General features: G+C 50.3%; 2 protein-coding genes and 1 long non-coding RNA gene across 4 annotated transcripts; all 3 read right to left on the bottom strand.

Moving 5' to 3' along the window:
* Nucleotides 1-12,352, bottom strand: LOC144097891 (uncharacterized). 2 transcript variants are annotated; one of them, XM_077630505.1, is made up of 6 exons: nt 12,253-12,352; nt 10,804-10,905; nt 10,562-10,666; nt 507-609; nt 264-367; nt 1-125 (listed from the first exon to the last, which is right to left on the bottom strand). In XM_077630505.1, exons 1-4 carry the CDS (start codon nt 12,315-12,317, stop codon nt 543-545), a joined length of 339 nt encoding a protein of 112 aa, XP_077486631.1. In that variant the 5' UTR covers nt 12,318-12,352; the 3' UTR covers nt 1-125; nt 264-367; nt 507-542. The 2 variants fall into 2 exon arrangements, with proteins under 2 accessions (XP_077486631.1, XP_077486626.1); XM_077630500.1 differs by having other exon boundaries at nt 527-609.
* Nucleotides 4,841-5,412, bottom strand: LOC144097884 (uncharacterized). Its single transcript, XR_013307109.1, has 3 exons — nt 5,320-5,412; nt 5,080-5,181; nt 4,841-4,945 (listed from the first exon to the last, which is right to left on the bottom strand). It is a non-coding gene; the product is annotated as an uncharacterized LOC144097884 (long non-coding RNA).
* LOC144116443 (uncharacterized) lies at nt 7,710-23,423 on the bottom strand. The gene is made up of 8 exons (XM_077651178.1): nt 23,344-23,423; nt 23,104-23,205; nt 22,866-22,969; nt 22,626-22,728; nt 10,322-10,423; nt 8,643-8,744; nt 7,918-8,019; nt 7,710-7,779 (listed from the first exon to the last, which is right to left on the bottom strand). The coding sequence occupies exons 5-8, from the start codon at nt 10,417-10,419 to the stop codon at nt 7,710-7,712; spliced, it is 372 nt and encodes a 123-aa protein (XP_077507304.1). The 5' UTR covers nt 10,420-10,423; nt 22,626-22,728; nt 22,866-22,969; nt 23,104-23,205; nt 23,344-23,423.
* Nucleotides 23,424-27,382: the final 3,959 nt, after the last annotated feature.

The following is a 27,382-nucleotide window of genomic DNA, read 5'->3' as shown; positions in this document are numbered from 1 at the left end:
GTTTATTTCGAGCTTCAACACCTCGAATCGAGCTTCCGACCTCGAATCCAACACGGCCAGAGAGGGGGGGAGCTGCGGAAAAAAATCCATCGCCACCGTGGAACCTTACGGCTGAGGACCTGGCCCTGTAAAAGAACGGTACCGTGCTCTTTATGGACTATAAAACGCTGTACACGCACAAAAGGAGGAAAGCAGGTACTGTACTCCCTTAAGTAAGCGTTTACATCGTATTCACGTAAGCGCGACTACAGACATGCACATACCATAGGCAATCTGCTGCGACCTCGAATCCACCACGGCCAGAGGGGAACAGCTGCGGAGAAAAGGTCCGCCGTCACCGTGGAACCTTAAGGCTCGAGATGTGGCCCTGTAAAAGAACGGCACCGTACTCTTTATGTACTATTAAAAGGCTGTACGTGCACAAAAAGAGGAAAGCAGCTTCTGTTCTCCCTTAAGCAGAAATTTACTTCGTATTCATGTACACGCGACCATAGACATGCACCTACCGTAGGCAATCTGCTCCTACCTCGAATCCACCACGGTCAGAGGGGGCAGCTGCGGACAAAAAGTCCGCCGTCACCGTGGAACCTTAAGGCTGGGGTCATGGCCCTGTAAAAAAACGGCACCGTACTCTTTATGTACTATAAAGCGCTGTACGTGCACAAAAAGAGGAAAGCAGCTTCTGTTTTCTCTTAAGCACACGTTTGCTTCGTATTCATGTAAACGCCACTACAGACATGCACCTACCGTAGGCAATCTGCTGCGACCAGGAATCCTCCACGGCAAAAGGGGGGCAGCTGCGGAGAAAAGGTCCGCCGTCACCGTGGAACCTTAAGGCTGGAGATGTGGCCCTGTAAAAGAACGGCACCATACTCTTTATGTACTATAAAAGGCTGTACGTGCACAAAAGGAGGAAAGCAGCTGCTGTACTCCCTTAATCAAGCGTTTACTTCGTATTCACATAAGCGCGACTACAGACATGCACATACCGTAGGCAATATGCTGCGACCTCGAATCCACCATGGCCAGAGGAGGGCAGCTGCAGACAAAAGGTCCGCCTTCACCGTGGAACCCTAAGGCTGGTGAAGTGGCCCTGTAAAAGAACGGCACCGTACTCTTTATGTACTATAAATCACTGTACGTGCACAAAAAGAGGAAAGCAGCTTGTGTACTCTCTAAAGCAGACGTTTGCTTCGTATTCATGTAAACGCGACTACAGACATGCACCTACCGTAGGCAATCTGCTGCGACCAGGAATCCTCCACGGCCATAGGGGGGCAGCTGCGGAGAAAAGGTCCGCCGTCACCGTGGAACCTTAAGGCTGGGGACGTGGCCCTGTAAAAGAACGGCACCGTAATCTTTATGTACTATAAAACGCCGTCGCGCATAAAAAGAGGAAAGCAGCTACTTTTCTCTCTTAAACAGGCGTTTACTTCGTATTCATGTAAACGCGACAATATACATGCACCTACCTTAGGCGAATTGCTCCGACCTCAAATCCGCCACGGTCAGAGGGGCAGCTGCGGACAAAAAGTCCGCCGTCACCGTGGAACCTTAAGGCTGGGGTCATGGCCCTGTAAAAAAACGGCACCGTACTCTTTATGTACTATAAAGCGCTGTACGTGCACAAAAAGAGGAAAGCAGCTTCTGTACTCTCTAGAGCAGACGTTTGCTTCGTATTCATGTAAACGCGACTACAGACATGCACCTACCGTAGGCAATCTGCTGCGACCAGGAATCCTCCACGGCCATAGGGGGGCAGCTGCGGAGAAAAGGTCCGCCGTCACCGTGGAACCTTAAGGCTGGAGATGTGGCCCTGTAAAAGAACGACACCATACTCTTTATGTACTATAAAAGGATGTACGTGCACAAAAGGAGGAAAGCAGCTGCTGTACTCCCTTAATCAAGCGTTTACTTCGTATTCACATAAGCGCGACTACAGACATGCACATACCGTAGGCAATATGCTGCGACCTCGAATCCACCATGGCCAGAGGAGGGCAGCTGCAGACAAAAGGTCCGCCGTCACCGTGGAACCTTAAGGCTGGTGAAGTGGCCCTGTAAAAGAACGGCACCGTACTCTTTATGTACTATAAATCACTGTACGTGCACAAAAAGAGGAAAGCAGCTTCTGTACTCTCTAAAGCAGACGTTTACTTCGTATTCATGTAAACGCGACTACAGACATGCACCTACCGTAGGCAATCTGCTGCTACCAGGAATCCTCCACGGCCATAGGGGGGCAGCTGCGGAGAAAAGGTCCGCCGTCACCGTGGAACCTTAAGGCTGGGGACGTGGCCCTGTAAAAGAACGGCACCGTACTCTTTATGTACTAAAAAACGCCGTCGCGCATAAAAAGAGGAAAGCAGCTACTTTTCTCTCTTAAACAGGCGTTTACTTCGTATTCATGTAAACGCGACAATATACATGCACCTACCTTAGGCGAATTGCTCGACCTCAAATCCGCCACGGTCAGAGGGGCAGCTTAGGACAAAAAGTCCGCCGTCACCGTGGAACCTTAAGGATGGGGACATGGCCCTGTAAAAGAACGGCACCGTACTCTTTATGTACTATAAATCACTGTACGTGCACAAAAAGAGGAAAGCAGCTTCTGTACTCTCTAAAGCAGACGTTTGCTTCGTATTCATGTAAACGCGACTACAGACATGCACCTACCGTAGGCAATCTGCTGCGACCAGGAATCCTCCACGGCCATAGGGGGGCAGCTGCGGAGAAAAGGTCCGCCGTCACCGTGGAACCTTAAGGCTGGGGACGTGGCCCTGTAAAAGAACGGCACCGTACTCTTTATGTACTACAAAACGCCGTCGCGCATAAAAAGAGGAAAGCAGCTACTTTTCTCTCTTAAACAGGCGTTTACTTCGTATTCATGTAAACGCGACAATATACATGCACCTACCTTAGGCGAATTGCTCCGACCTCAAATCCGCCACGGTCAGAGTGGCAGCTGCGGACAAAAAGTCCGCCGTCACCGTGGAACCTTAAGGCTGGGGACATGGCCCTGTAAAAAACGGCACCGTACTCTTAATGTACTATAAAGCGCTGTACGTGCACAAAAAGAGGAAAACAGCTTCTGTACTCTCTAAAGCAGACGTTTACTTCGTATTCATGTAAACGCGACTACAGACATGCACCTACCGTAGGCAAACTGCTGCGACCAGGAATCCTCCACGGCCATAGGGGGCAGCTGCGGAGAAAAGGTCCGCCGTCACCGTGGAACCTTAACCCTGGGGACGTGGCCCTGTAAAAGAACGGCACCGTACTCTTTATGTACTATAAAACGCCGTCGCGCATAAAAAGAGGAAATCAGCTACTTTTCTCTCTTAAACAGGCGTTTACTTCGTATTCATGTAAACGCGACAATATACATGCACCTACCTTAGGCGAATTGCTCCGACCTCAAATCCGCCACGGTCAGAGGGGCAGCTGCGGACAAAAAGACCGCCGTCACCGTGGAACCTTAAGGCTGGGGTCATGGCCCTGTAAAAAAACGGCACCGTACTCTTTATGTACTATAAAGCGCTGTACGTGCACAAAAAGAGGAAAGCAGCTTCTGTACTCTCTAAAGCAGACGTTTGCTTCGTATTCATGTAAACGCGACTACAGACATGCACCTACCGTAGGCAATCTGCTGCGACCAGGAATCCTCCACGGCCATAGGGGGGCAGCTGCGGAGAAAAGGTCCGCCGTCACCGTGGAACCTTAAGGCTGGAGATGTGGCCCTGTAAAAGAACGGCACCATACTCTTTATGTACTATAAAAGGCTGTACGTGCACAAAAGGAGGAAAGCAGCTGCTGTACTCCCTTAATCAAGCGTTTACATCGTATTCACATAAGCGCGACTACAGACATGCACATACCGTAGGCAATATGCTGCGACCTCGAATCCACCATGGCCAGAGGAGAGCAGCTGCAGACAATAGGTCCGCCGTCACCGTGGAACCTTAAGGCTGGTGAAGTGGCCCTGTAAGAGAACGGCACCGTACTCTCTATGTACTATAAATCACTGTACGTGCACAAAAAGAGGAAAGCAGCTTCTGTACTCTCTAAAGCAGACGTTAACTTCGTATTCATGTAAACGCGACTACAGACATGCACCTACCGTAGGCAATCTGCTGCGACCAGGAATCCTCCACGGCCATAGGGGGGCAGCTGCGGAGGAAAGGTCCGCCGTCACCGTGGAACCTTAAGGCTGGGGACGTGGCCCTGTAAAAGAACGGCACCGTACTCTTTATGTACTATAAAACGCCGTCGCGCATAAAAAGAGGAAAGCAGCTACTTTTCTCTCTTAAACAGGCGTTTACTTCGTATTCATGTAAACGCGTAAATAGACATGCACCTACCTTAGGCGAATTGCTCCGACCTCAAATCCGCCACGGTCAGAGGGGCAGCTGCGGACAAAAAGTCCGCCGTCACCGTGGAACCTTAAGGCTGGGGACATGGCCCTGTAAAAAAAACGGCACCGTACTCTTTATGTACAATAAAGCGCTGTACGTGCACAAAAAGAGGAAGGCAGCTTCTGTTTTTTCTTAAGCACATGCTTGCTTCGTATTCATGTAAACGTGACTATAGATATGCACCTACCGTAGGCAATCTGCTGCGACCTGGAATCCACCACGGCCAGAGGGGGCAGCTGCGGAGAAAAGGTCCGCCGTCACCGTGGAACCTTAAGGCTGGAGATGTGGCCCTGTAAAAGAATGGCACCATACTCTTTATGTACTATAAAAGGCTGTACGTGCACAAAAGGAGGAAACAGCTACTGTACTCCCTTAATCAAGCGTTTACTTCGTATTCACATAAGCGCGACTACAGACATCACATACCGTGGGCAATCTGCTGCGACCTCGAATCCACCATGGCCAGAGGGGAGCAGCTGCGGACAAATGGTCCGCCGTCACTGTGGAACCTTAAGGCTGGTGACGTGGCCCTGTAAAATAACGGCACCTTGCTGTTTAGTGACTATAAAAAGCCGTACGCGCACAAAAAGGCTAAAGCAGCTGCTGTACTCAAGCAGCCCTTTACTTCGTATACACGTAAGCACGACTACAGACATGCACCTACCGTAGCCAATCTTCTCCGATGTCGAATCACCACGGCAAGACGGGGGAGCTGCGGAGATAAAGTCCACCGCCACTGTGGAACCTTACGGCTGGAAACGTGGCCCTGTAAAAGAACGGCACCATGCTTTTTATCGTCTATAAAACGCCGTACCCGCACAAAAAGAGGAAAGCAGCTACTGTACTCCCTTAAGCAAGCGTTTACTTCGTATTCACGTAAGCCCGACAATAGACATGCACCTACCTTAGGCGACCTGCTCCGACCTCAAATCCACCACGGTCAGAGGGGGCAGCTGCGGAAAAAAACATCCGCCTTCACCGTGGAACCTTAAGGCTGGTGAAGTGGCCCTGTAAAAGAACGGCACCGTACTCTTTATGTACTATAAATCACTGTACATGCACAAAAAGAGGAAAGCAGCTTCTGTACTCTCTAAAGCAGACGTTTACTTCGTATTCATGTAAACGCGACTACAGACATGCACCTACCGTAGGCAATCTGCTGCGACCAGGAATCCTCCACGGCCATAGGGGGGCAGCTGCGGAGAAAAGGTCCGCCGTCACCGTGGAACCTTAAGGCTGGGGACGTGGCCCTGTAAAAGAACGGCACCGTACTCTATATGTACTATAAAACGCCGTCGCGCATAAAAAGAGGAAAGCAGCTACTTTTCTCTCTTAAACAGGCGTTTACTTCGTATTCATGTAAAGGCGACAATATACATGCACCTACCTTAGGCGAATTGCTCCGACCTCAAATCCGCCACGGTCAGAGGGGCAGCTGCGGACAAAAAGTCCGCCGTCACCGTGGAACCTTAAGGCTGGGGTCATGGCCCTGTAAAAAAACGGCACCGTACTCTTTATGTACTATAAAGCGCTGTACGTGCACAAAAAGAGGAAAGCAGCTTCTGTACTCTCTAGAGCAGACGTTTGCTTCGTATTCGTGTAAACGCGACTACAGACATGCACCTACCGTAGGCAATCTGCTGCGACCAGGAATCCTCCACGGCCATAGGGGGCAGCTGCGGAGAAAAGGTCCGCCGTCACCGTGGAACCTTAAGGCTGGAGATGTGGCCCTGTAAAAGAACGGCACCATACTCTTTATGTACTATAAAAGGATGTACGTGCACAAAAGGAGGAAAGCAGCTGCTGTACTCCCTTAATCAAGCGTTTACTTCGTATTCACATAAGCGCGACTACAGACATGCACATACCGTAGGCAATATGCTGCGACCTCGAATCCACCATGGCCAGAGGAGGGCAGCTGCAGACAAAAGGTCCGCCGTCACCGTGGAACCTTAAGGCTGGTGAAGTGGCCCTGTAAAAGAACGGCACCGTACTCTTTATGTACTATAAATCACTGTACGTGCACAAAAAGAGGAAAGCAGCTTCTGTACTCTCTAAAGCAGACGTTTACTTCGTATTCATGTAAACGCGACTACAGACATGCACCTACCGTAGGCAATCTGCTGCTACCAGGAATCCTCCACGGCCATAGGGGGGCAGCTGCGGAGAAAAGGTCCGCCGTCACCGTGGAACCTTAAGGCTGGGGACGTGGCCCTGTAAAAGAACGGCACCGTACTCTTTATGTACTAAAAAACGCCGTCGCGCATAAAAAGAGGAAAGCAGCTACTTTTCACTCTTAAACAGGCGTTTACTTCGTATTCATGTAAACGCGACAATATACATGCACCTACCTTAGGCGAATTGCTCGACCTCAAATCCGCCACGGTCAGAGGGGCAGCTGCGGACAAAAAGTCCGCCGTCACCGTGGAACCTTAAGGATGGGGACATGGCCCTGTAAAAGAACGGCACCGTACTCTTTATGTACTATAAATCACTGTACGTGCACAAAAAGAGGAAAGCAGCTTCTGTACTCTCTAAAGCAGACGTTTGCTTCGTATTCATGTAAACGCGACTACAGACATGCACCTACCGTAGGCAATCTGCTGCGACCAGGAATCCTCCACGGCCATAGGGGGGCAGCTGCGGAGAAAAGGTCCGCCGTCACCGTGGAACCTTAAGGCTGGGGACGTGGCCCTGTAAAAGAACGGCACCGTACTCTTTATGTACTATAAAAAGCCGTCGCGCATAAAAAGAGGAAAGCAGCTACTTTTCTCTCTTAAACAGGCGTTTACTTCGTATTCATGTAAACGCGACAATATACATGCACCTACCTTAGGCGAATTGCTCCGACCTCAAATCCGCCACGGTCAGAGTGGCAGCTGCGGACAAAAAGTCCGCCGTCACCGTGGAACCTTAAGGCTGGGGACATGGCCCTGTAAAAAACGGCACCGTACTCTTAATGTACTATAAAGCGCTGTACGTGCACAAAAAGAGGAAAGCAGCTTCTGTACTCTCTAAAGGAGACGTTTGCTTCGTATTCATGTAAACGCGACTACAGACATGCACCTACCGTAGGCAATCTGCTGCGACCAGGAATCCTCCACGGCCATAGGGGGGCAGCTGCGGAGAAAAGGTCCGCCGTCACCGTGGAACCTTAAAGCTGGAGATGTGGCCCTGTAAAAGAACGGCACCATACTCTTTATGTACTATAAAAGTCTGTACGTGCACAAAAGGAGGAAAGCAGCTGCTGTACTCCCTTAATCAAGCGTTTACATCGTATTCACATAAGCGCGACTACAGACATGGGGAGCTGGAGAGAAAAAATCCACCGCCACCATGGAACCTTACGGCTGGGGAGGTGGCCCTGTAAAAGAACGGCACCGTGCTCTTTATGGACTATAAAACGCTGTACACGCACAAAAGGAGGTAACCAGCTATTGTATTCCCTTAAGCAAGTGTTTACTTAGTATTCACGTAAGGGCTACTACAGACATGCACCTACCGTAGGCAATCTGTTCCGGCCTCGAATCCACCACGGTCAGAGGGGGAGCTGCAGATAAAAAGTCCACCGTCACCGAGGAACCTTAAGGCTGGATACAAGGCCCTGTAAAAGAACGGCACCGTACTCTATGTACTATAAAACGCCGTCGCGCATAAAAAGAGGAAAGCAGCTACTTTTCTCTCTTAAACAGGCGTTTACTTCGTATTCATGTAAACGCGACAATAGACATGCACCTACCTTAAGCGACTTGCTGCGACCTCAAATCCGCCACGGCCAGAGTGGAAGGGGGAAGCTGCGGAGTAAAAATCCACCTCCACCGTGGAACCTTACGGCTGGGGACGTGGCCCTGTAAAAGAACGGCACCGTGCTCTTAATGGACTATAAAACGCTGTATACGCACAAAAAGAGGAAAGCAGGTTCTGTACACCCTTAAGCAGACGATTACTTCGTATTCATGTAAACGTGACTACAGACATGCACCTACCGTAGGCAATCTGCTGCGACCAGGAATCCTCCACGGCCATAGGGGGGCAGCTGCGGAGAAAAGGTCCGCCGTCACCGTGGAATCTTAAAGCTGGAGATGTGGCCCTGTAGAAGAACGGCACCATACTCTTTATGTACTATAAAACGCCGTCGCGCATAAAAAGAGGAAAGCAGCTACTTTTCTCTCTTAAACAGGCGTTTACTTCGTATTCGTGTAAACGCGAAAATAGACATGCACCTACCTTAGGCGACCTGCTCCGACCTCAAATCCGCCACGGTCAGAGGGGCAGCTGCGGACAAAAAGTCCGCCGTCACCGTGGAACCTTAAGGCTGGGGACATGGCCCTGTAAAAAAACGGCACCGTACTCTTTATGTACTATAAAGCGCTGTACGTGCACAAAAAGAGGAAAGCAGCTTCTGTACTCTCTAAAGCAGACGTTTACTTCGTATTCATATAAACGCGACTACAGACATGCACCTACCGTAGGCAATCTGCTGCGACCAGGAATCCTCCACGGCCATAGGGGGCAGCTGCGGAGAAAAGGTCCGCCGTCACCGTGGAACCTTAAGGCTGGGGACGTGGCCCTGTAAAAGAACGGCACCGTACTCTTTATGTACTATAAAACGCCGTCGCGCATAAAAAGAGGAAAGCAGCTACTTTTCTCTCTTAAACAGGCGTTTACTTCGTATTCATGTAAACGCGTAAATAGACATGCACCTACCTTAGGCGAATTGCTCCGACCTCAAATCCGCCACGGTCAGAGGGGCAGCTGCGGACAAAAAGTCCGCCGTCACCGTGGAACCTTAAGGCTGGGGACATGGCCCTGTAAAAAAAACGGCACCGTACTCTTTATGTACTATAAAGCGCTGTACGTGCACAAAAAGAGGAAGGCAGCTTCTGTTTTTTCTTAAGCACATGCTTGCTTCGTATTCATGTAAACGTGACTATAGATATGCACCTACCGTAGGCAATCTGCTGCGACTTGGAATCCACCACGGCCAGAGGGGGCAGCTGCGGAGAAAAGGTCCGCCGTCACCGTGGAACCTTAAGGCTGGAGATGTGGCCCTGTAAAAGAATGGCACCATACTCTTTATGTACTATAAAAGGCTGTACGTGCACAAAAGGAGGAAACAGCTACTGTACTCCCTTAATCAAGCGATTACTTCGTATTCACATAAGCGCGACTACAGACATCACATACCGTGGGCAATCTGCTGCGACCTCGAATCCACTATGGCCAGAGGGGAGCAGCTGCGGACAAATGGTCCGCCGTCACTGTGGAACCTTAAGGCTGGTGACGTGGCCCTGTAAAATAACGGCACCTTGCTGTTTAGTGACTATAAAAAGCCGTACGCGCACAAAAAGGCTAAAGCAGCTGCTGTACTCAAGCAGCCCTTTACTTCGTATACACGTAAGCACGACTACAGACATGCACCTACCGTAGCCAATCTTCTCCGATGTCGAATCACCACGGCAAGACGGGGTAGCTGCGGAGATAAAGTCCACCGCCACTGTGGAACCTTACGGCTGGAAACGTGGCCCTGTAAAAGAACGGCACCATGCTTTTTATCGTCTATAAAACGCCGTACCCGCACAAAAAGAGGAAAGCAGCTACTGTACTCCCTTAAGCAAGCGTTTACTTCGTATTCACGTAAGCCCGACAATAGACATGCACCTACCTTAGGCGACCTGCTCCGACCTCAAATCCACCACGGTCAGAGGGGGCAGCTGCGGAAAAAAACATCCGCCGTCACCGTGGAACCTTAAGGCTGGGGACGTGGCTCTGTAAAAGAAAGGCACCGTACTCTTTATGTACTATAAAACGCCGTCGCGCATAAAAATAGGAAAGCAGCTGCTTTTCTCTCTTAAACAGGCGTTTACTTCGTATTCATGTAAACGCGAAAATAGACATGCACCTACCTTAGGCGACCTGCTCCGACCTCAAATCCGCCACGGTCAGAGGGGCAGCTGCGGACAAAAAGTCCGCCGTCACCGTGGAACCTTAAGGCTGGGGACATGGCCCTGTAAAAAAAAGGCACCGTACTCTTTATGTACTATAAAGCGCTGTACGTGCACAAAAAGAGGAAAGCAGCTTCTGTTTTTTCTTAAGCACATGTTTGGTTCGTATTCATGTAAACGCGACCATAGACATGCACCTACCTTAGGCGACCTGCTCCGACCTCAAATCCGCCATGGCCAGAGTGGGGGGAGCTGGAGAGAAAAAATCCACCGCCACCATGGAACCTTACGGCTGGGGAGGTGGCCCTGTAAAAGAACGGCACCGTGCTCTTTATGGACTATAAAACGCTGTACACGCACAAAAGGAGTAACCAGCTATTGTACTCCCTTAAGCAAGTGTTTACTTAGTATTCACGTAAGCGCTACTATAGACATGCATCTACCGTAGGCAATCTGTTCCGGCCTCGAATCCACCACGGTCAGAGGGGTAGCTGCAGATCAAAAGTCCACCGTCACCGTGGAACCTTAAGGCTGGAGACAAGGCCCTGTAAAAGAACGGCACCGTGCTCTTAATGGACTATAAAACGCTGTATATGCACAAAAAGAGGAAAGCAGGTTCTGTACACCCTTAAGCAGACGATTACTTCGTATTCATGTAAACGCGACTACAGACATGCACCTACCGTAGGCAATCTGCTGCGACCAGGAATCCTCCACGGCCATAGGGGGGCAGCTGCGGAGAAAAGGTCCGCCGTCACCGTGGAACCTTAAGGCTGGAGATGTGGCCCTGTAAAAGAACGGCACCATACTCTTTATGTACTATAAAAAGCTGTACGTGCACAAAAGGAGGAAAGCAGCTGCTGTACTCCCTTAATCAAGCGTTTACTTCGTATTCACATAAGCGCGACTACAGACATGCACATACCGTAGGCAATATGCTGCGACCTCGAATTCACCATGGCCAGAGGGGGGCAGCTGCAGACAAAAGGTCCGCCGTCACCGTGGAACCTTAAGGCTGGTGAAGTGGCCCTGTAAAAGAACGGCACCGTGCTCTTTATGGACTATAAAACGCTGTACATGCACAAAAAGAGGAAAGCAGGTTCTGTACAACGTTAAGCAGACGTTTACTTCGTATTCATGTAAACGCGACTATAGACATGCACCTACCATAGGCAATCTGCTGCGACCTGGAATCCACCACGGCCAGAGGGGGGCAGCTGCGTAGAAAAGGTCCGCCGTCACCGTGGAACCTTAAGGCTGGAGATGTGGCCATGTAAAAGAATGGCACCATACTCTTTATGTACTATAAAAGGCTGTACGTGCACAAAAAGAGGAAAGCAGGTTCTGTACACCCTTAAGCAGACGTTTACTTCGTATTCATGTAAACGCGACTATAGACATGCACCTACGATAGGCAATCTGCTGCGACCAGGAATCCTCCACGGCCATAGGGGGCAGCTGCGGAGAAAAGGTCCGCCGTCACCGTGGAACCTTAAGGCTGGAGATGTCGCCCTGTAAAAGAACGGCACCATACTCTTTATATACTATAAAAGGCTGTACGTGCACAAAAGGAGGAAAGCAGCTACTGTACTCCCTTAAGCAAGCGTTTACTTCGTAGTCACGTAAGCGCGACTACAGACATGCACATACCGTAGGCAATATGCTGCGACCTCGAATCCACCATGGCCAGAGGGGGGCAGCTGCAGACAAAAGGTCCGCCGTCACCGTGGAACCTTAAGGCTGGTGAAGTGGCCCTGTAAAAGAACGGCACCGTACTCTTTATGTACTATAAATCACTGTACGTGCACAAAAAGAGGAAAGGAGCTTTTGTACTCTCTTAAGCAGACGTTTACTTCGTATTCACGTAAGCGCGACAATAGACATGCACCTACCTTAGGCGACCTGCTCCGACCTCAAATCCACCAGGGTCAGAGGGGGCAGCTGCGGAAAAAAACATCCGCCGTCACCGTGGAACCTTAAGGCTGGGGACGTGGCCCTGTAAAAGAACGGCACCGTACTCTTTATGTACTATAAAACGCTGTACGTGCACAAAAAGAGGAAAGCAGCTACTTTACTCCCTTAAAAAGGCATTTACTTCGCATTCATGGAAAGGCGACTGTAGACATACACCTACCTTAGGCGACCTGATCCGACTTCAAAACCACCACGGCCAGAGTGGGAGGGGGAAGCTGCGGAGAAAAAATCCACCGCCACCGTGGAACCTTACGGCTGGGGACGTGGCCCCTTAAAAGAACGGCACCGTGCTCTTTATGAACTATAAAACGCTGTACATGCACAAAAAGAGGAAAGCAGCTTCTGTACTCTCTAAAGCAGACGTTTACTTCGTATTCATGTAAACGCGACTACAGACATGCACCTACCGTAGGCAATCTGCTGCGACCAGGAATCCTCCACGGCCATAGGGGGGCAGCTGCGGAGAAAAGGTCCGCCGTCACCGTGGAACCTTAAGGCTGGGGACGTGGCCCTGTAAAAGAACGGCACCGTACTCTATATGTACTATAAAACGCCGTCGCGCATAAAAAGAGGAAAGCAGCTACTTTTCTCTCTTAAACAGGCGTTTACTTCGTATTCATGTAAACGCGACAATATACATGCACCTACCTTAGGCGAATTGCTCCGACCTCAAATCCGCCACGGTCAGAGGGGCAGCTGCGGACAAAAAGTCCGCCGTCACCGTGGAACCTTAAGGCTGGGGACATGGCCCTGTAAAAGAACGGCACCGTACTCTTTATGTACTATAAAGCGCTGTACGTGCACAAAAAGAGGAAAGCAGCTTCTGTACTCTCTAAAGCAGACGTTTGCTTCGTATTCATGTAAACGCGACTACAGACATGCACCTACCGTAGGCAATCTGCTGCGACCAGGAATCCTCCACGGCCATAGGGGGGCAGCTGCGGAGAAAAGGTCCGCCGTCACCGTGGAACCTTAAGGCTGGAGATGTGGCCCTGTAAAAGAACGGCACCATACTCTTTATGTACTATAAAAGGCTGTACATGCACAAAAGGAGGAAAGCAGCTGCTGTACTCCCATAATCAAGCGTTTACTTCGTATTCACATAAGCGCGACTACAGACATGCACCTACCGTAGGCAATCTGCTGCGACCAGGAATCCTCCACGGCCATAGGGGGGCAGCTGCGGAGAAAAGGTCCGCCGTCACCGTGGAACTCTAAGGCTGGAGATGTGGCCCTGTAAAAGAACGGCACCATACTCTTTATGTACTATAAATCACTGTACGTGCACAAAAAGAGGAAAGCAGCTTCTGTACTCTCTAAAGCAGACGTTTACTTCGTATTCATGTAAACGCGACTACAGACATGCACCTACCGTAGGCAATCTGCTGCGACCAGGAATCCTCCACGGCCATAGGGGGGCAGCTGCGGAGAAAAGGTCCGCCGTCACCGTGGACCCTAAGGCTGGGGACGTGGCCCTGTAAAAGAACGGCACCGTACTCTTTATGTACTATAAAACGCCGTCGCGCATAAAAAGAGGAAAGCAGCTACTTTTCTCTCTTAAACAGGCGTTTACTTCGTATTCATGTAAACGCGACAATATACATGCACCTACCTTAGGCGAATTGCTCCGACCTCAAATCCGCCACGGTCAGAGGGGCAGCTGCGGACAAAAAGTCCGCCGTCACCGTGGAACCTTAAGGCTGGGGACATGGCCCTGTAAAAAAACGGCACCGTGCTCTTTATGTACTATAAAGCGCTGTACGTGCACAAAAAGAGGAAAGCAGCTTCTGTACTCTCTAAAGCAGACGTTTGCTTCGTATTCATGTAAACGCGACTACAGACATGTACCTACCGTAGGCAATCTGCTGCGACCAGGAATCCTCCATGGCCATAGGGGGGCAGCTGCGGAGAAAAGGTCCGCCGTCACCGTGGAACCTTAAGGCTGGGGACGTGGCCCTGTAAAAGAACGGCACCGTACTCTTTATGTACTATAAAACGCCGTCGCGCATAAAAAGAGGAAAGCAGCTACTTTTCTCTCTTAAACAGGCGTTTACTTCGTATTCATGTAAACGCGACAATATACATGCACCTACCTTAGGCGAATTGCTCCGACCTCAAATCCGCCACGGTCAGAGGGGCAGCTGCGGACAAAAAGTCCGCCGTCACCGTGGAACCTTAAGGCTGGGGTCATGGCCCTGTAAATAACGGCACCGTACTCTTTATGTACTATAAAGCGCTGTACGTGCACAAAAAGAGGAAAGCAGCTTCTGTACTCTCTAAAGCAGACGTTTGCTTCGTATTCATGTAAACGCGACTACAGACATGCACCTGCCGTAGGCAATCTGCTGCGACCAGGAATCCTCCACGGCCATAGGGGGGCAGCTGCGGAGAAAAGGTCCGCCGTCACCGTGGAACCTTAAGGCTGGAGATGTGGCCCTGTAAAAGAACGGCACCATACTCTTTATGTACTATAAAAGGCTGTACATGCACAAAAGGAGGAAAGCAGCTGCTGTACTCCCATAATCAAGCGTTTACTTCGTATTCACATAAGCGCGACTACAGACATGCACCTACCGTAGGCAATCTGCTGCGACCAGGAATCCTCCACGGCCATAGGGGGGCAGCTGCGGAGAAAAGGTCCGCCGTCACCGTGGAACCTTAAGGCTGGAGATGTGGCCCTGTAAAAGAACGGCACCATACTCTTTATGTACTATAAATCACTGTACGTGCACAAAAAGAGGAAAGCAGCTTCTGTACTCTCTAAAGCAGACGTTTACTTCGTATTCATGTAAACGCGACTACAGACATGCACCTACCGTAGGCAATCTGCTGCGACCAGGAATCCTCCACGGCCATAGGGGGGCAGCTGCGGAGAAAAGGTCCGCCGTCAGCGTGGAAAGTTAAGGCTGGGGACGTGGCCCTGTAAAAGAACGGCACCGTACTCTATATTTACTATAAAACGCCGTCGCGCATAAAAAGAGGAAAGCAGCTACTTTTCTCTCTTAAACAGGCGTTTACTTCGTATTCATGTAAACGCGACAATATACATGCACCTACCTTAGGCGAATTGCTCCGACCTCAAATCCGCCACGGTCAGAGGGGCAGCTGCGGACAAAAAGTCCGCCGTCACCGTGGAACCTTAAGGCTGGGGACATGGCCCTGTAAAAGAACGGCACCGTACTCTTTATGTACTATAAAGCGCTGTACGTGCACAAAAAGAGGAAAGCAGCTTCTGTACTCTCTAAAGCAGACGTTTGCTTCGTATTCATGTAAACGCGACTACAGACATGCACCTACCGTAGGCAATCTGCTGCGACCAGGAATCCTCCACGGCCATAGGGGGGCAGCTGCGGAGAAAAGGTCCGCCGTCACCGTGGAACCTTAAGGCTGGAGATGTGGCCCTGTAAAAGAACGGCACCATACTCTTTATGTACTATAAAAGGCTGTACATGCACAAAAGGAGGAAAGCAGCTGCTGTACTCCCATAATCAAGCGTTTACTTCGTATTCACATAAGCGCGACTACAGACATGCACCTACCGTAGGCAATCTGCTGCGACCAGGAATCCTCCACGGCCATAGGGGGGCAGCTGCGGAGAAAAGGTCCGCCGTCACCGTGGAACCTTAAGGCTGGAGATGTGGCCCTGTAAAAGAACGGCACCATACTCTTTATGTACTATAAATCACTGTACGTGCACAAAAAGAGGAAAGCAGCTTCTGTACTCTCTAAAGCAGACGTTTACTACGTATTCATGTAAACGCGACTACAGACATGCACCTACCGTAGGCAATCTGCTGCGACCAGGAATCCTCCACGGCCATAGGGGGGCAGCTGCGGAGAAAAGGTCCGCCGTCACCGTGCAACCTTAAGGCTGGGGACGTGGCCCTGTAAAAGAACGGCACCGTACTCTTTATGTACTATAAAACGCCGTCGCGCATAAAAAGAGGAAAGCAGCTACTTTTCTCTCTTAAACAGGCGTTTACTTCGTATTCATGTAAACGCGACAATATACATGCACCTACCTTAGGCGAATTGCTCCGACCTCAAATCCGCCACGGTCAGAGGGGCAGCTGCGGACAAAAAGTCCGCCGTCACCGTGGAACCTTAAGGCTGGGGACATGGCCCTGTAAAAAAACGGCACCGTACTCTTTATGTACTATAAAGCGCTGTACGTGCACAAAAAGTGGAAATCAGCTTCTGTACTCTCTGAAGCAGACGTTTGCTTCGTATTCATGTAAACGCGACTACAGACATGCACCTACCGTAGGCAATCTGCTGCGACCAGGAATCCTCCACGGCCATAGGGGGCAGCTGCGGAGAAAAGGTCCGCCATCACCGTGGAACCTTAAGGCTGGAGATGTTGCCCTGTAAAAGAACGGCACCATACTCTTTATGTACTATAAAAGGCTGTACGTGCACAAAAGGAGGAAAGCAGCTGCTGTACTCCCATAATCAAGCGTTTACTTCGTATTCACATAAGCGCGACTACAGACATGCACCTACCGTAGGCAATCTGCTGCGACCAGGAATCCTCCACGGCCATAGGGGGGCAGCTGCGGAGAAAAGGTCCGCCGTCACCGTGGAACCTTAAGGCTGGAGATGTGGCCCTTTAAAAGAACGGCACCATACTCTTTATGTACTATAAAAGGCTGTACGTGCACAAAAAGAGGAAATCAGCTTCTGTACTCCCTTAATCAAGCGTTTACTTCGTATTCACATAAGCGCGAATACAGACATGCACATACCGTAGGCAATATGCTGCGACCTCGAATCCACCATGGCCAGAGGAGGGCAGCTGCAGACAAAAGGTCCGCCGTCACCGTGGAACCTTAAGGCTGGTGAAGTGGCCCTGTAAAAGAACGGCACCGTACTCTTTATGTACTATAAATCACTGTACGTGCACAAAAAGAGGAAAGCAGCTTCTGTACTCTCTAAAGCAGACGTTTACTTCGTATTCATGTAAACGCGACTACAGACATGCACCTACCGTAGGCAATCTGCTGCGACCAGGAATCCTTCACGACCATAGGGGGGCAGCTGCGGAGAAAAGGTCCGCCGTCACCGTGGAACCTTAAGGCTGGGGACGTGGCCCTGTAAAAGAACGGCACCGTACTCTTTATGTACTATAAAACGCCGTCGCGCATAAAAAGAGGAAAGCAGCTACTTTTCTCTCTTAAACAGGCGTTTACTTCGTATTCATGTAAACGCGACAATATACATGCACCTACCTTAGGCGAATTGCTCCGACCTCAAATCCGCCATGGTCAGAGGGGCAGCTGCGGACAAAAAGTCCGCCGTCACCGTGGAACCTTAAGGCTGGGGACATGGCCCTGTAAAAAAACGGCACCGTACTCTTTATGTACTATAAAGCGCTGTACGTGCACAAAAAGAGGAAAGCAGCTTCTGTACTCTCTAAAGCAGACGTTTGCTTCGTATTCATGTAAACGCGACTACAGACATGTACCTACCGTAGGCAATCTGCTGCGACCAGGAATCCTCCACGGCCATAGGGGGGCAGCTGCGGAGAAAAGGTCCGCCTGACGTCACCGTGGAACCTTAAGGCTGGGGACGTGGCCCTGTAAAAGAACGGCACCGTACTCTTTATGTACTATAAAACGCCGTCGCGCATAAAAAGAGGAAAGCAGCTACTTTTCTCTCTTAAACAGGCGTTTACTTCGTATTCATGTAAACGCGACAATATACATGCACCTACCTTAGGCGAATTGCTCCGACCTCAAATCCGCCACGGTCAGAGGGGCAGCTGCGGACAAAAAGTCCGCCGTCACCGTGGAACCTTAAGGCTGGGGTCATGGCCCTGTAAAAAAACGGCACCGTACTCTTTATGTACTATAAAGCGCTGTACGTGCACAAAAAGAGGAAAGCAGCTTCTGTACTCTCTAAAGCAGACGTTTGCTTCGTATTCATGTAAACGCGACTACAGACATGCACCTACCGTAGGCAATCTGCTGCGACCAGGAATCCTCCACGGCCATAGGGGGGCAGCTGCGGAGAAAAGGTCCGCCGTCACCGTGGAACCTTAAGGCGGGAGATGTGGCCCTGTAAAAGAACGGCACCATACTCTTTATGTACTATAAAAGGCTGTACGTGCACAAAAGGAGGAAAGCAGCTGCTGTACTCCCATAATCAAGCGTTTACTTCGTATTCACATAAGCGCGACTACAGACATGCACCTACCGTAGGCAATCTGCTGCGACCAGGAATCCTCCACGGCCATAGGGGGGCAGCTGCGGAGAAAAGGTCCGCCGTCACCGTGGAACCTTAAGGCTGGAGATGTGGCCCTGTAAAAGAACGGCACCATACTCTTTATGTACTATAAATCACTGTACGTGCACAAAAAGAGGAAAGCAGCTTCTGTACACTCTAAAGCAGACGTTTACTTCGTATTCATGTAAACGCGACTACAGACATGCACCTACCGTAGGCAATCTGCTGCGACCAGGAATCGTCCACGGCCATAGGGGGGCAGCTGCGGAGAAAAGGTCCGCCGTCACCGTGGAACCTTAAGGCTGGGGACGTGGCCCTGTAAAAGAACGGCACCGTACTCTATGTGTACTATAAAACGCCGTCGCGCATAAAAAGAGGAAAGCAGCTACTCTTCTCTCTTAAACAGGCGTTTACTTCGTATTCATGTAAACGCGACAATATACATGCACCTACCTTAGGCGAATTGCTCCGACCTCAAATCCGCCACGGTCAGAGGGGCAGCTGCGGACAAAAAGTCCGCCGTCACCGTGGAACCTTAAGGCTGGGGACATGGCCCTGTAAAAGAACGGCACCGTACTCTTTATGTACTATAAATTACTGTACGTGCACAAAAAGAGGAAAGCAGCTTCTGTACTCTCTAAAGCAGACGTTTGCTTCGTATTCATGTAAACGCGACTACAGACATGCACCTACCGTAGGCAATCTGCTGCGACCAGGAATCCTCCACGGCCATAGGGGGGCAGCTGCGGAGAAAAGGTCCGCCGTCACCGTGGAACCTTAAGGCTGGGGACGTGGCCCTGTAAAAGAACGGCACCGTACTCTTTATGTACTATAAAACGCCGTCGCGCATAAAAAGAGGAAAGCAGCTACTTTTCTCTCTTAAACAGGCGTTTACTTCGTATTCATGTAAACGCGACAATATACATGCACCTACCTTAGGCGAATTGCTCCGACCTCAAATCCGCCACGGTCAGAGGGGCAGCTGCGGACAAAAAGTCCGCCGTCACCGTGGAACCTTAAGGCTGGGGACATGGCCCTGTAAAAAAACGGCACCGTACTCTTTATGTACTATAAAGCGCTGTACGTGCACAAAAAGAGGAAAGCAGCTTCTGTACTCTCTAAAGCAGACGTTTGCTTCGTATTCATGTAAACGCGACTACAGACATGTACCTACCGTAGGCAATCTGCTGCGACCAGGAATCCTCCACGGCCATAGGGGGGCAGCTGCGGAGAAAAGGTCCGCCGTCACCGTGGAACCTTAAGGCTGGGGACGTGGCCCTGTAAAAGAACGGCACCGTACTCTTTATGTACTATAAAACGCCGTCGCGCATAAAAAGAGGAAAGCAGCTACTTTTCTCTCTTTAACAGGCGTTTACTTCGTATTCATGTAAACGCGACAATATACATGCACCTACCTTAGGCGAATTGCTCCGACCTCAAATCCGCCACGGTCAGAGGGGCAGCTGCGGACAAAAAGTCCGCCGTCACCGTGGAACCTTAAGGCTGGGGTCATGGCCCTGTAAAAAAGCGGCACCGTACTCTTTATGTACTATAAAGCGCTGTACGTGCACAAAAAGAGGAAAGCAGCTTCTGTACTCTCTAAAGCAGTCGTTTGCTTCGTATTCATGTAAACGCGACTACAGACATGCACCTACCGTAGGCAATCTGCTGCGACCAGAAATCCTCCACGGCCATAGGGGGGCAGCTGCGGAGAAAAGGTCCGCCGTCACCGTGGAACCTTAAGGCTGAAGATGTGGCCCTGTAAAAGAACGGCACCATACTCTTTATGTACTATAAAAGGCTGTACGTGCACAAAAGGAGGAAAGCAGCTGCTGTACTCCCATAATCAAGCGTTTACTTCGTATTCACATAAGCGCGACTACAGACATGCACCTACCGTAGGCAATCTGCTGCGACCAGGAATCCTCCACAGCCATAGGGGGGCAGCTGCGGAGAAAAGGTCCGCCGTCACCGTGGAACCTTAAGGCTGGAGATGTGGCCCTGTAAAAGAACGGCACCATACTCTTTATGTACTATAAATCACTGTACGTGCACAAAAAGAGGAAAGCAGCTTCTGTACTCTCTAAAGCAGACGTTTACTTCGTATTCATGTAAACGCGACTACAGACATGCACCTACCGTAGGCAATCTGCTGCGACCAGGAATCCTCCACGGCCATAGGGGGCAGCTGCGGAGAAAAGGTCCGCCGTCACCGTGGAACCTTAAGGCTGGGGACGTGGCCCTGTAAAAGAACGGCACCGTACTCTATATGTACTATAAAACGCCGTCGCGCATAAAAAGAGGAAAGCAGCTACTTTTCTCTCTTAAACAGGCGTTTACTTCGTATTCATGTAAACGCGACAATATACATGCACCTACCTTAGGCGAATTGCTCCGACCTCAAATCCGCCACGGTCAGAGGGGCAGCTGCGGACAAAAAGTCCGCCGTCACCGTGGAACCTTAAGGCTGGGGACATGGCCCTGTAAAAGAACGGCACCGTACTCTTTATGTACTATAAATTACTGTACGTGCACAAAAAGAGGAAAGCAGCTTCTGTACTCTCTAAAGCAGACGTTTGCTTCGTATTCATGTAAACGCGACTACAGACATGCACCTACCGTAGGCAATCTGCTGCGACCAGGAATCCTCCACGGCCATAGGGGGGCAGCTGCGGAGAAAAGGTCCGCCGTCACCGTGGAACCTTAAGGCTGGGGACGTGGCCCTGTAAAAGAACGGCACCATACTCTTTATGTACTATAAATCACTGTACGTGCACAAAAAGAGGAAAGCAGCTTCTGTACTCTCTAATGCAGACGTTTGCTTCGTATTCATGTAAACGCGACAATATACATGCACCTACCTTAGGCGAATTGCTCCGACCTCAAATCCGCCACGGTCAGAGGGGCAGCTGCGGACAAAAAGTCCGCCGTCACCGTGGAACCTTAAGGCTGGGGTCATGGCCCTGTAAAAAAACGGCACCGTACTCTTTATGTACTAGAAAGCGCTGTACGTGCGCAAAAAGAGGAAAGCAGCTTCTGTACTCTCTAAAGCAGACGTTTGCATCGTATTCATGTAAACGCGACTACAGACATGCACCTACCGTAGGCAATCTGCTGCGACCAGGAATCCTCCACGGCCATAGGGGGGCAGCTGCGGAGAAAAGGTCCGCCGTCACCGTGGAACCTTAAGGCTGGAGATGTGGCCCTGTAAAAGAACGGCACCATACTCTTTATGTACTATAAAAGGCTGTACGTGCACAAAAGGAGGAAAGCAGCTGCTGTACTCCCTTAATCAAGCGTTTACTTCGTATTCACATAAGCGCGACTACAGACATACACATACCGTAGGCAATATGCTGCGACCACAAATCCACCATGGCCAGAGGAGGGCAGCTGCAGACAAAAGGTCCGCCGTCACCGTAGAACCTTAAGGCTGGTGAAGTGGCCCTGTAAAAGAACGGCACCGTACTCTTTATGTACTATAAATCACTGTACGTGCACAAAAAGAGGAAAGCAGCTTCTGTACTCTCTAAAGCAGACGTTTACTTCGTATTCATGTAAACGCGACTACAGACATGCACCTACCGTAGGCAATCTGCTGCGACCAGGAATCCTCCACGGCCATAGGGGGGCAGCTGCGGAGAAAAGGTCCGCCGTCACCGTGGAACCTTAAGGCTGGGGACGTGGCCCTGTAAAAGAACGGCACCGTACTCTTTAAGTACTATAAAACGCCGTCGCGCATAAAAAGAGGAAAGCAGCTACTTTTCTCTCTTAAACAGGCGTTTACTTCGTATTCATGTAAACGCGACAATATACATGCACCTACCTTAGGCGAATTGCTCCGACCTCAAATCCGCCACGGTCAGAGGGGCAGCTGCGGACAAAAAGTCCGCCGTCACCGTGGAACCTTAAGGCTGGGGACATGGCCCTGTAAAAAAACGGCACCGTACTCTTTATGTACTATAAAGCGCTGTACGTGCACAAAAAGAGGAAGGCAGCTTCTGTTTTTTCTTAAGCACATGTTTGCTTCGTATTCATGTAAACGTGACTATAGATATGCACCTACCGTAGGCAATCTGCTGCGACCTGGAATCCACCACGGCCAGAGGGGGCAGCTGCGGAGAAAAGGTCCGCCGTCACCGTGGAACCTTAAGGCTGGAGATGTGGCCCTGTAAAAAAATGGCACCATACTCTTTATGTACTATAAAAGGCTGTACGTGCACAAAAGGAGGAAAGCAGCTACTGTACTCCCTTAATCAAGCTTTTACTTCGTATTCACATAAGCGCGACTACAGACATCACATACCGTGGGCAATCTGCTGCGACCTCGAATCCACCATGGCCAGAGGGGGGCAGCTGCGGACAAATGGTCCGCCGTCACTGTGGAACCTTAAGGCTGGTGACGTGGCCCTGTAAAATAACGGCACATTGCTGTTTAGTGACTATAAAAAGCCGTACGCGCACAAAAAGGCTAAAGCAGCTGCTGTACTCAAGCAGCCCTTTACTTCGTATACACGTAAGCACGACTACAGACATGCACCTACCGTAGCCAATCTGCTCCGATGTCGAATCACCACGGCAAGACGGGGGAGCTGCGGAGATAAAGTCCACCGCCACTGTGGAACCTTACGGCTGGGGACGTGGCCCTGTAAAAGAACGGCACCATGCTTTTTATCGTCTATAAAACGCCGTACCCGCACAAAAAGAGGAAAGCAGCTACTGTACTCCCTTAAGCAAGCGTTTACTTCATATTCACATAAGCCCGACAATAGACATGCACCCACCTTAGGCGACCTGCTCCGACCTCAAATCCACCATGGTCAGAGGGGGCAGCTGCGGAAAAAAACATCCGCCGTCACCGTGGAACATTAAGGCTGGGGACGTGGCCCTGTAAAAGAACGGCACCGTACTCTTTATGTACTATAAAACGCCGTCGCGCATAAAAAGAGGAAAGCAGCTACTTTTCTCTCTTAAACAGGCGTTTACTTCGTATTCATGTAAACGCGACAATATACATGCACCTACCTTAGGCGAATTGCTCCGACCTCAAATCCGCCACGGTCAGAGGGGCAGCTGCGGACAAAAAGTCCGCCGTCACCGTGGAACCTTAAGGCTGGGGTCATGGCCCTGTAAAAAAACGGCACCGTACTCTTTATGTACTATAAAGCGCTGTACGTGCACAAAAAGAGGAAAGCAGCTTCTGTACTCTCTAAAGCAGACGTTTGCTTCGTATTCATGTAAACGCGACTACAGACATGCACCTACCGTAGGCAATCTGCTGCGACCAGAAATCCTCCACGGCCATAGGGGGGCAGCTGCGGAGAAAAGGTCCGCCGTCACCGTGGAACCTTAAGGCTGAAGATGTGGCCCTGTAAAAGAACGGCACCATACTCTTTATGTACTATAAAAGGCTGTACGTGCACAAAAGGAGGAAAGCAGCTGCTGTACTCCCATAATCAAGCGTTTACTTCGTATTCACATAAGCGCGACTACAGACATGCACCTACCGTAGGCAATCTGCTGCGACCAGGAATCCTCCACGGCCATAGGGGGGCAGCTGCGGAGAAAAGGTCCGCCGTCACCGTGGAACCTTAAGGCTGGAGATGTGGCCCTGTAAAAGAACGGCACCATACTCTTTATGTACTATAAATCACTGTACGTGCACAAAAAGAGGAAAGCAGCTTCTGTACTCTCTAAAGCAGACGTTTACTTCGTATTCATGTAAACGCGACTACAGACATGCACCTACCGTAGGCAATCTGCTGCGACCAGGAATCCTCCACGGCCATAGGGGGCAGCTGCGGAGAAAAGGTCCGCCGTCACCGTGGAACCTTAAGGCTGGGGACGTGGCCCTGTAAAAGAACGGCACCGTACTCTATATGTACTATAAAACGCCGTCGCGCATAAAAAGAGGAAAGCAGCTACTTTTCTCTCTTAAACAGGCGTTTACTTCGTATTCATGTAAACGCGACAATATACATGCACCTACCTTAGGCGAATTGCTCCGACCTCAAATCCGCCACGGTCAGAGGGGCAGCTGCGGACAAAAAGTCCGCCGTCACCGTGGAACCTTAAGGCTGGGGACATGGCCCTGTAAAAGAACGGCACCGTACTCTTTATGTACTATAAATTACTGTACGTGCACAAAAAGAGGAAAGCAGCTTCTGTACTCTCTAAAGCAGACGTTTGCTTCGTATTCATGTAAACGCGACTACAGACATGCACCTACCGTAGGCAATCTGCTGCGACCAGGAATCCTCCACGGCCATAGGGGGGCAGCTGCGGAGAAAAGGTCCGCCGTCACCGTGGAACCTTAAGGCTGGGGACGTGGCCCTGTAAAAGAACGGCACCATACTCTTTATGTACTATAAATCACTGTACGTGCACAAAAAGAGGAAAGCAGCTTCTGTACTCTCTAAAGCAGACGTTTGCTTCGTATTCATGTAAACGCGACTACAGACATGTACCTACCGTAGGCAATCTGCTGCGACCAGGAATCCTCCACGGCCATAGGGGGGCAGCTGCGGAGAAAAGGTCCGCCGTCACCGTGGAACCTTAAGGCTGGGGACGTGGCCCTGTAAAAGAACGGCACCGTACTCTTTATGTACTATAAAACGCCGTCGCGCATAAAAAGAGGAAAGCAGCTACTTTTCTCTCTTAAACAGGCGTTTACTTCGTATTCATGTAAACGCGACAATATACATGCACCTACCTTAGGCGAATTGCTCCGACCTCAAATCCGCCACGGTCAGAGGGGCAGCTGCGGACAAAAAGTCCGCCGTCACCGTGGAACCTTAAGGCTGGGGACATGGCCCTGTAAAAAAACGGCACCGTACTCTTTATGTACTATAAAGCGCTGTACGTGCACAAAAAGAGGAAAGCAGCTTCTGTACTCTCTAAAGCAGACGTTTACTTCGTATTCATGTAAACGCGACTACAGACATGCACTTACCGTAGGCAATCTGCTGCGACCAGGAATCCTCCACGGCCATAGGGGGGCAGCTGCGGAGAAAAGGTCCGCCGTCACCGTGGAACCTTAAGGCTGGGGACGTGGCCCTGTAAAAGAACGGCACCGTACTCTTTATGTACTATAAAACGCCGTCGCGCATAAAAAGAGGAAAGCAGCTACTTTTCTCTCTTAAACAGGCGTTTACTTCGTATTCATGTAAACGCGACAATATACATGCACCTACCTTAGGCGAATTGCTCCGACCTCAAATCCGCCACGGTCAGAGGGGCAGCTGCGGACAAAAAGTCCGCCGTCACCGTGGAACCTTAAGGCTGGGGTCATGGCCCTGTAAAAAAACGGCACCGTACTCTTTATGTACTAGAAAGCGCTGTACGTGCACAAAAAGAGGAAAGCAGCTTCTGTACTCTCTAAAGCAGACGTTTGCATCGTATTCATGTAAACGCGACTACAGACATGCACCTACCGTAGGCAATCTGCTGCGACCAGGAATCCTCCACGGCCATAGGGGGGCAGCTGCGGAGAAAAGGTCCGCCGTCACCGTGGAACCTTAAGGCTGGAGATGTGGCCCTGTAAAAGAACGGCACCATACTCTTTATGTACTATAAAAGGCTGTACGTGCACAAAAGGAGGAAAGCAGCTGAGGTACTCTCTTAATCAAGCGTTTACTTCGTATTCACATAAGCGCGACTACAGACATGCACATACCGTAGGCAATATGCTGCGACCTCGAATCCACCATGGCCAGAGGAGGGCAGCTGCAGACAAAAGGTCCGCCGTCACCGTAGAACCTTAAGGCTGGTGAAGTGGCCCTGTAAAAGAACGGCACCGTACTCTTTATGTACTATAAATCACTGTACGTGCACAAAAAGAGGAAAGCAGCTTCTGTACTCTCTAAAGCAGACGTTTACTTCGTATTCATGTAAACGCGACTACAGACATGCACCTACCGTAGGCAATCTGCTGCGACCAGGAATCCTCCACGGCCATAGGGGGGCAGCTGCGGAGAAAAGGTCCGCCGTCACCGTGGAACCTTAAGGCTGGGGACGTGGCCCTGTAAAAGAACGGCACCGTACTCTTTAAGTACTATAAAACGCCGTCGCGCATAAAAAGAGGAAAGCAGCTACTTTTCTCTCTTAAACAGGCGTTTACTTCGTATTCATGTAAACGCGACAATATACATGCACCTACCTTAGGCGAATTGCTCCGACCTCAAATCCGCCACGGTCAGAGGGGCAGCTGCGGACAAAAAGTCCGCCGTCACCGTGGAACCTTAAGGCTGGGGACATGGCCCTGTAAAAAAACGGCACCGTACTCTTTATGTACTATAAAGCGCTGTACGTGCACAAAAAGTGGAAATCAGCTTCTGTACTCTCTGAAGCAGACGTTTGCTTCGTATTCATGTAAACGCGACTACAGACATGCACCTACCGTAGGCAATCTGCTGCGACCAGGAATCCTCCACGGCCATAGGGGGCAGCTGCGGAGAAAAGGTCCGCCATCACCGTGGAACCTTAAGGCTGGAGATGTTGCCCTGTAAAAGAACGGCACCATACTCTTTATGTACTATAAAAGGCTGTACGTGCACAAAAGGAGGAAAGCAGCTGCTGTACTCCCATAATCAAGCGTTTACTTCGTATTCACATAAGCGCGACTACAGACATGCACCTACCGTAGGCAATCTGCTGCGACCAGGAATCCTCCACGGCCATAGGGGGGCAGCTGCGGAGAAAAGGTCCGCCGTCACCGTGGAACCTTAAGGCTGGAGATGTGGCCCTTTAAAAGAACGGCACCATACTCTTTATGTACTATAAAAGGCTGTACGTGCACAAAAAGAGGAAATCAGCTTCTGTACT

The sequence above is a fragment of the Amblyomma americanum genome, chromosome 1, assembly GCF_052857255.1.
Source record: "Amblyomma americanum isolate KBUSLIRL-KWMA chromosome 1, ASM5285725v1, whole genome shotgun sequence".
Taxonomy (NCBI): Eukaryota; Metazoa; Arthropoda; class Arachnida; order Ixodida; family Ixodidae; genus Amblyomma; species Amblyomma americanum.
Note: the sequence above shows the minus strand (reverse complement) of the source record. Positions and strands in the feature narration are given on the sequence as shown.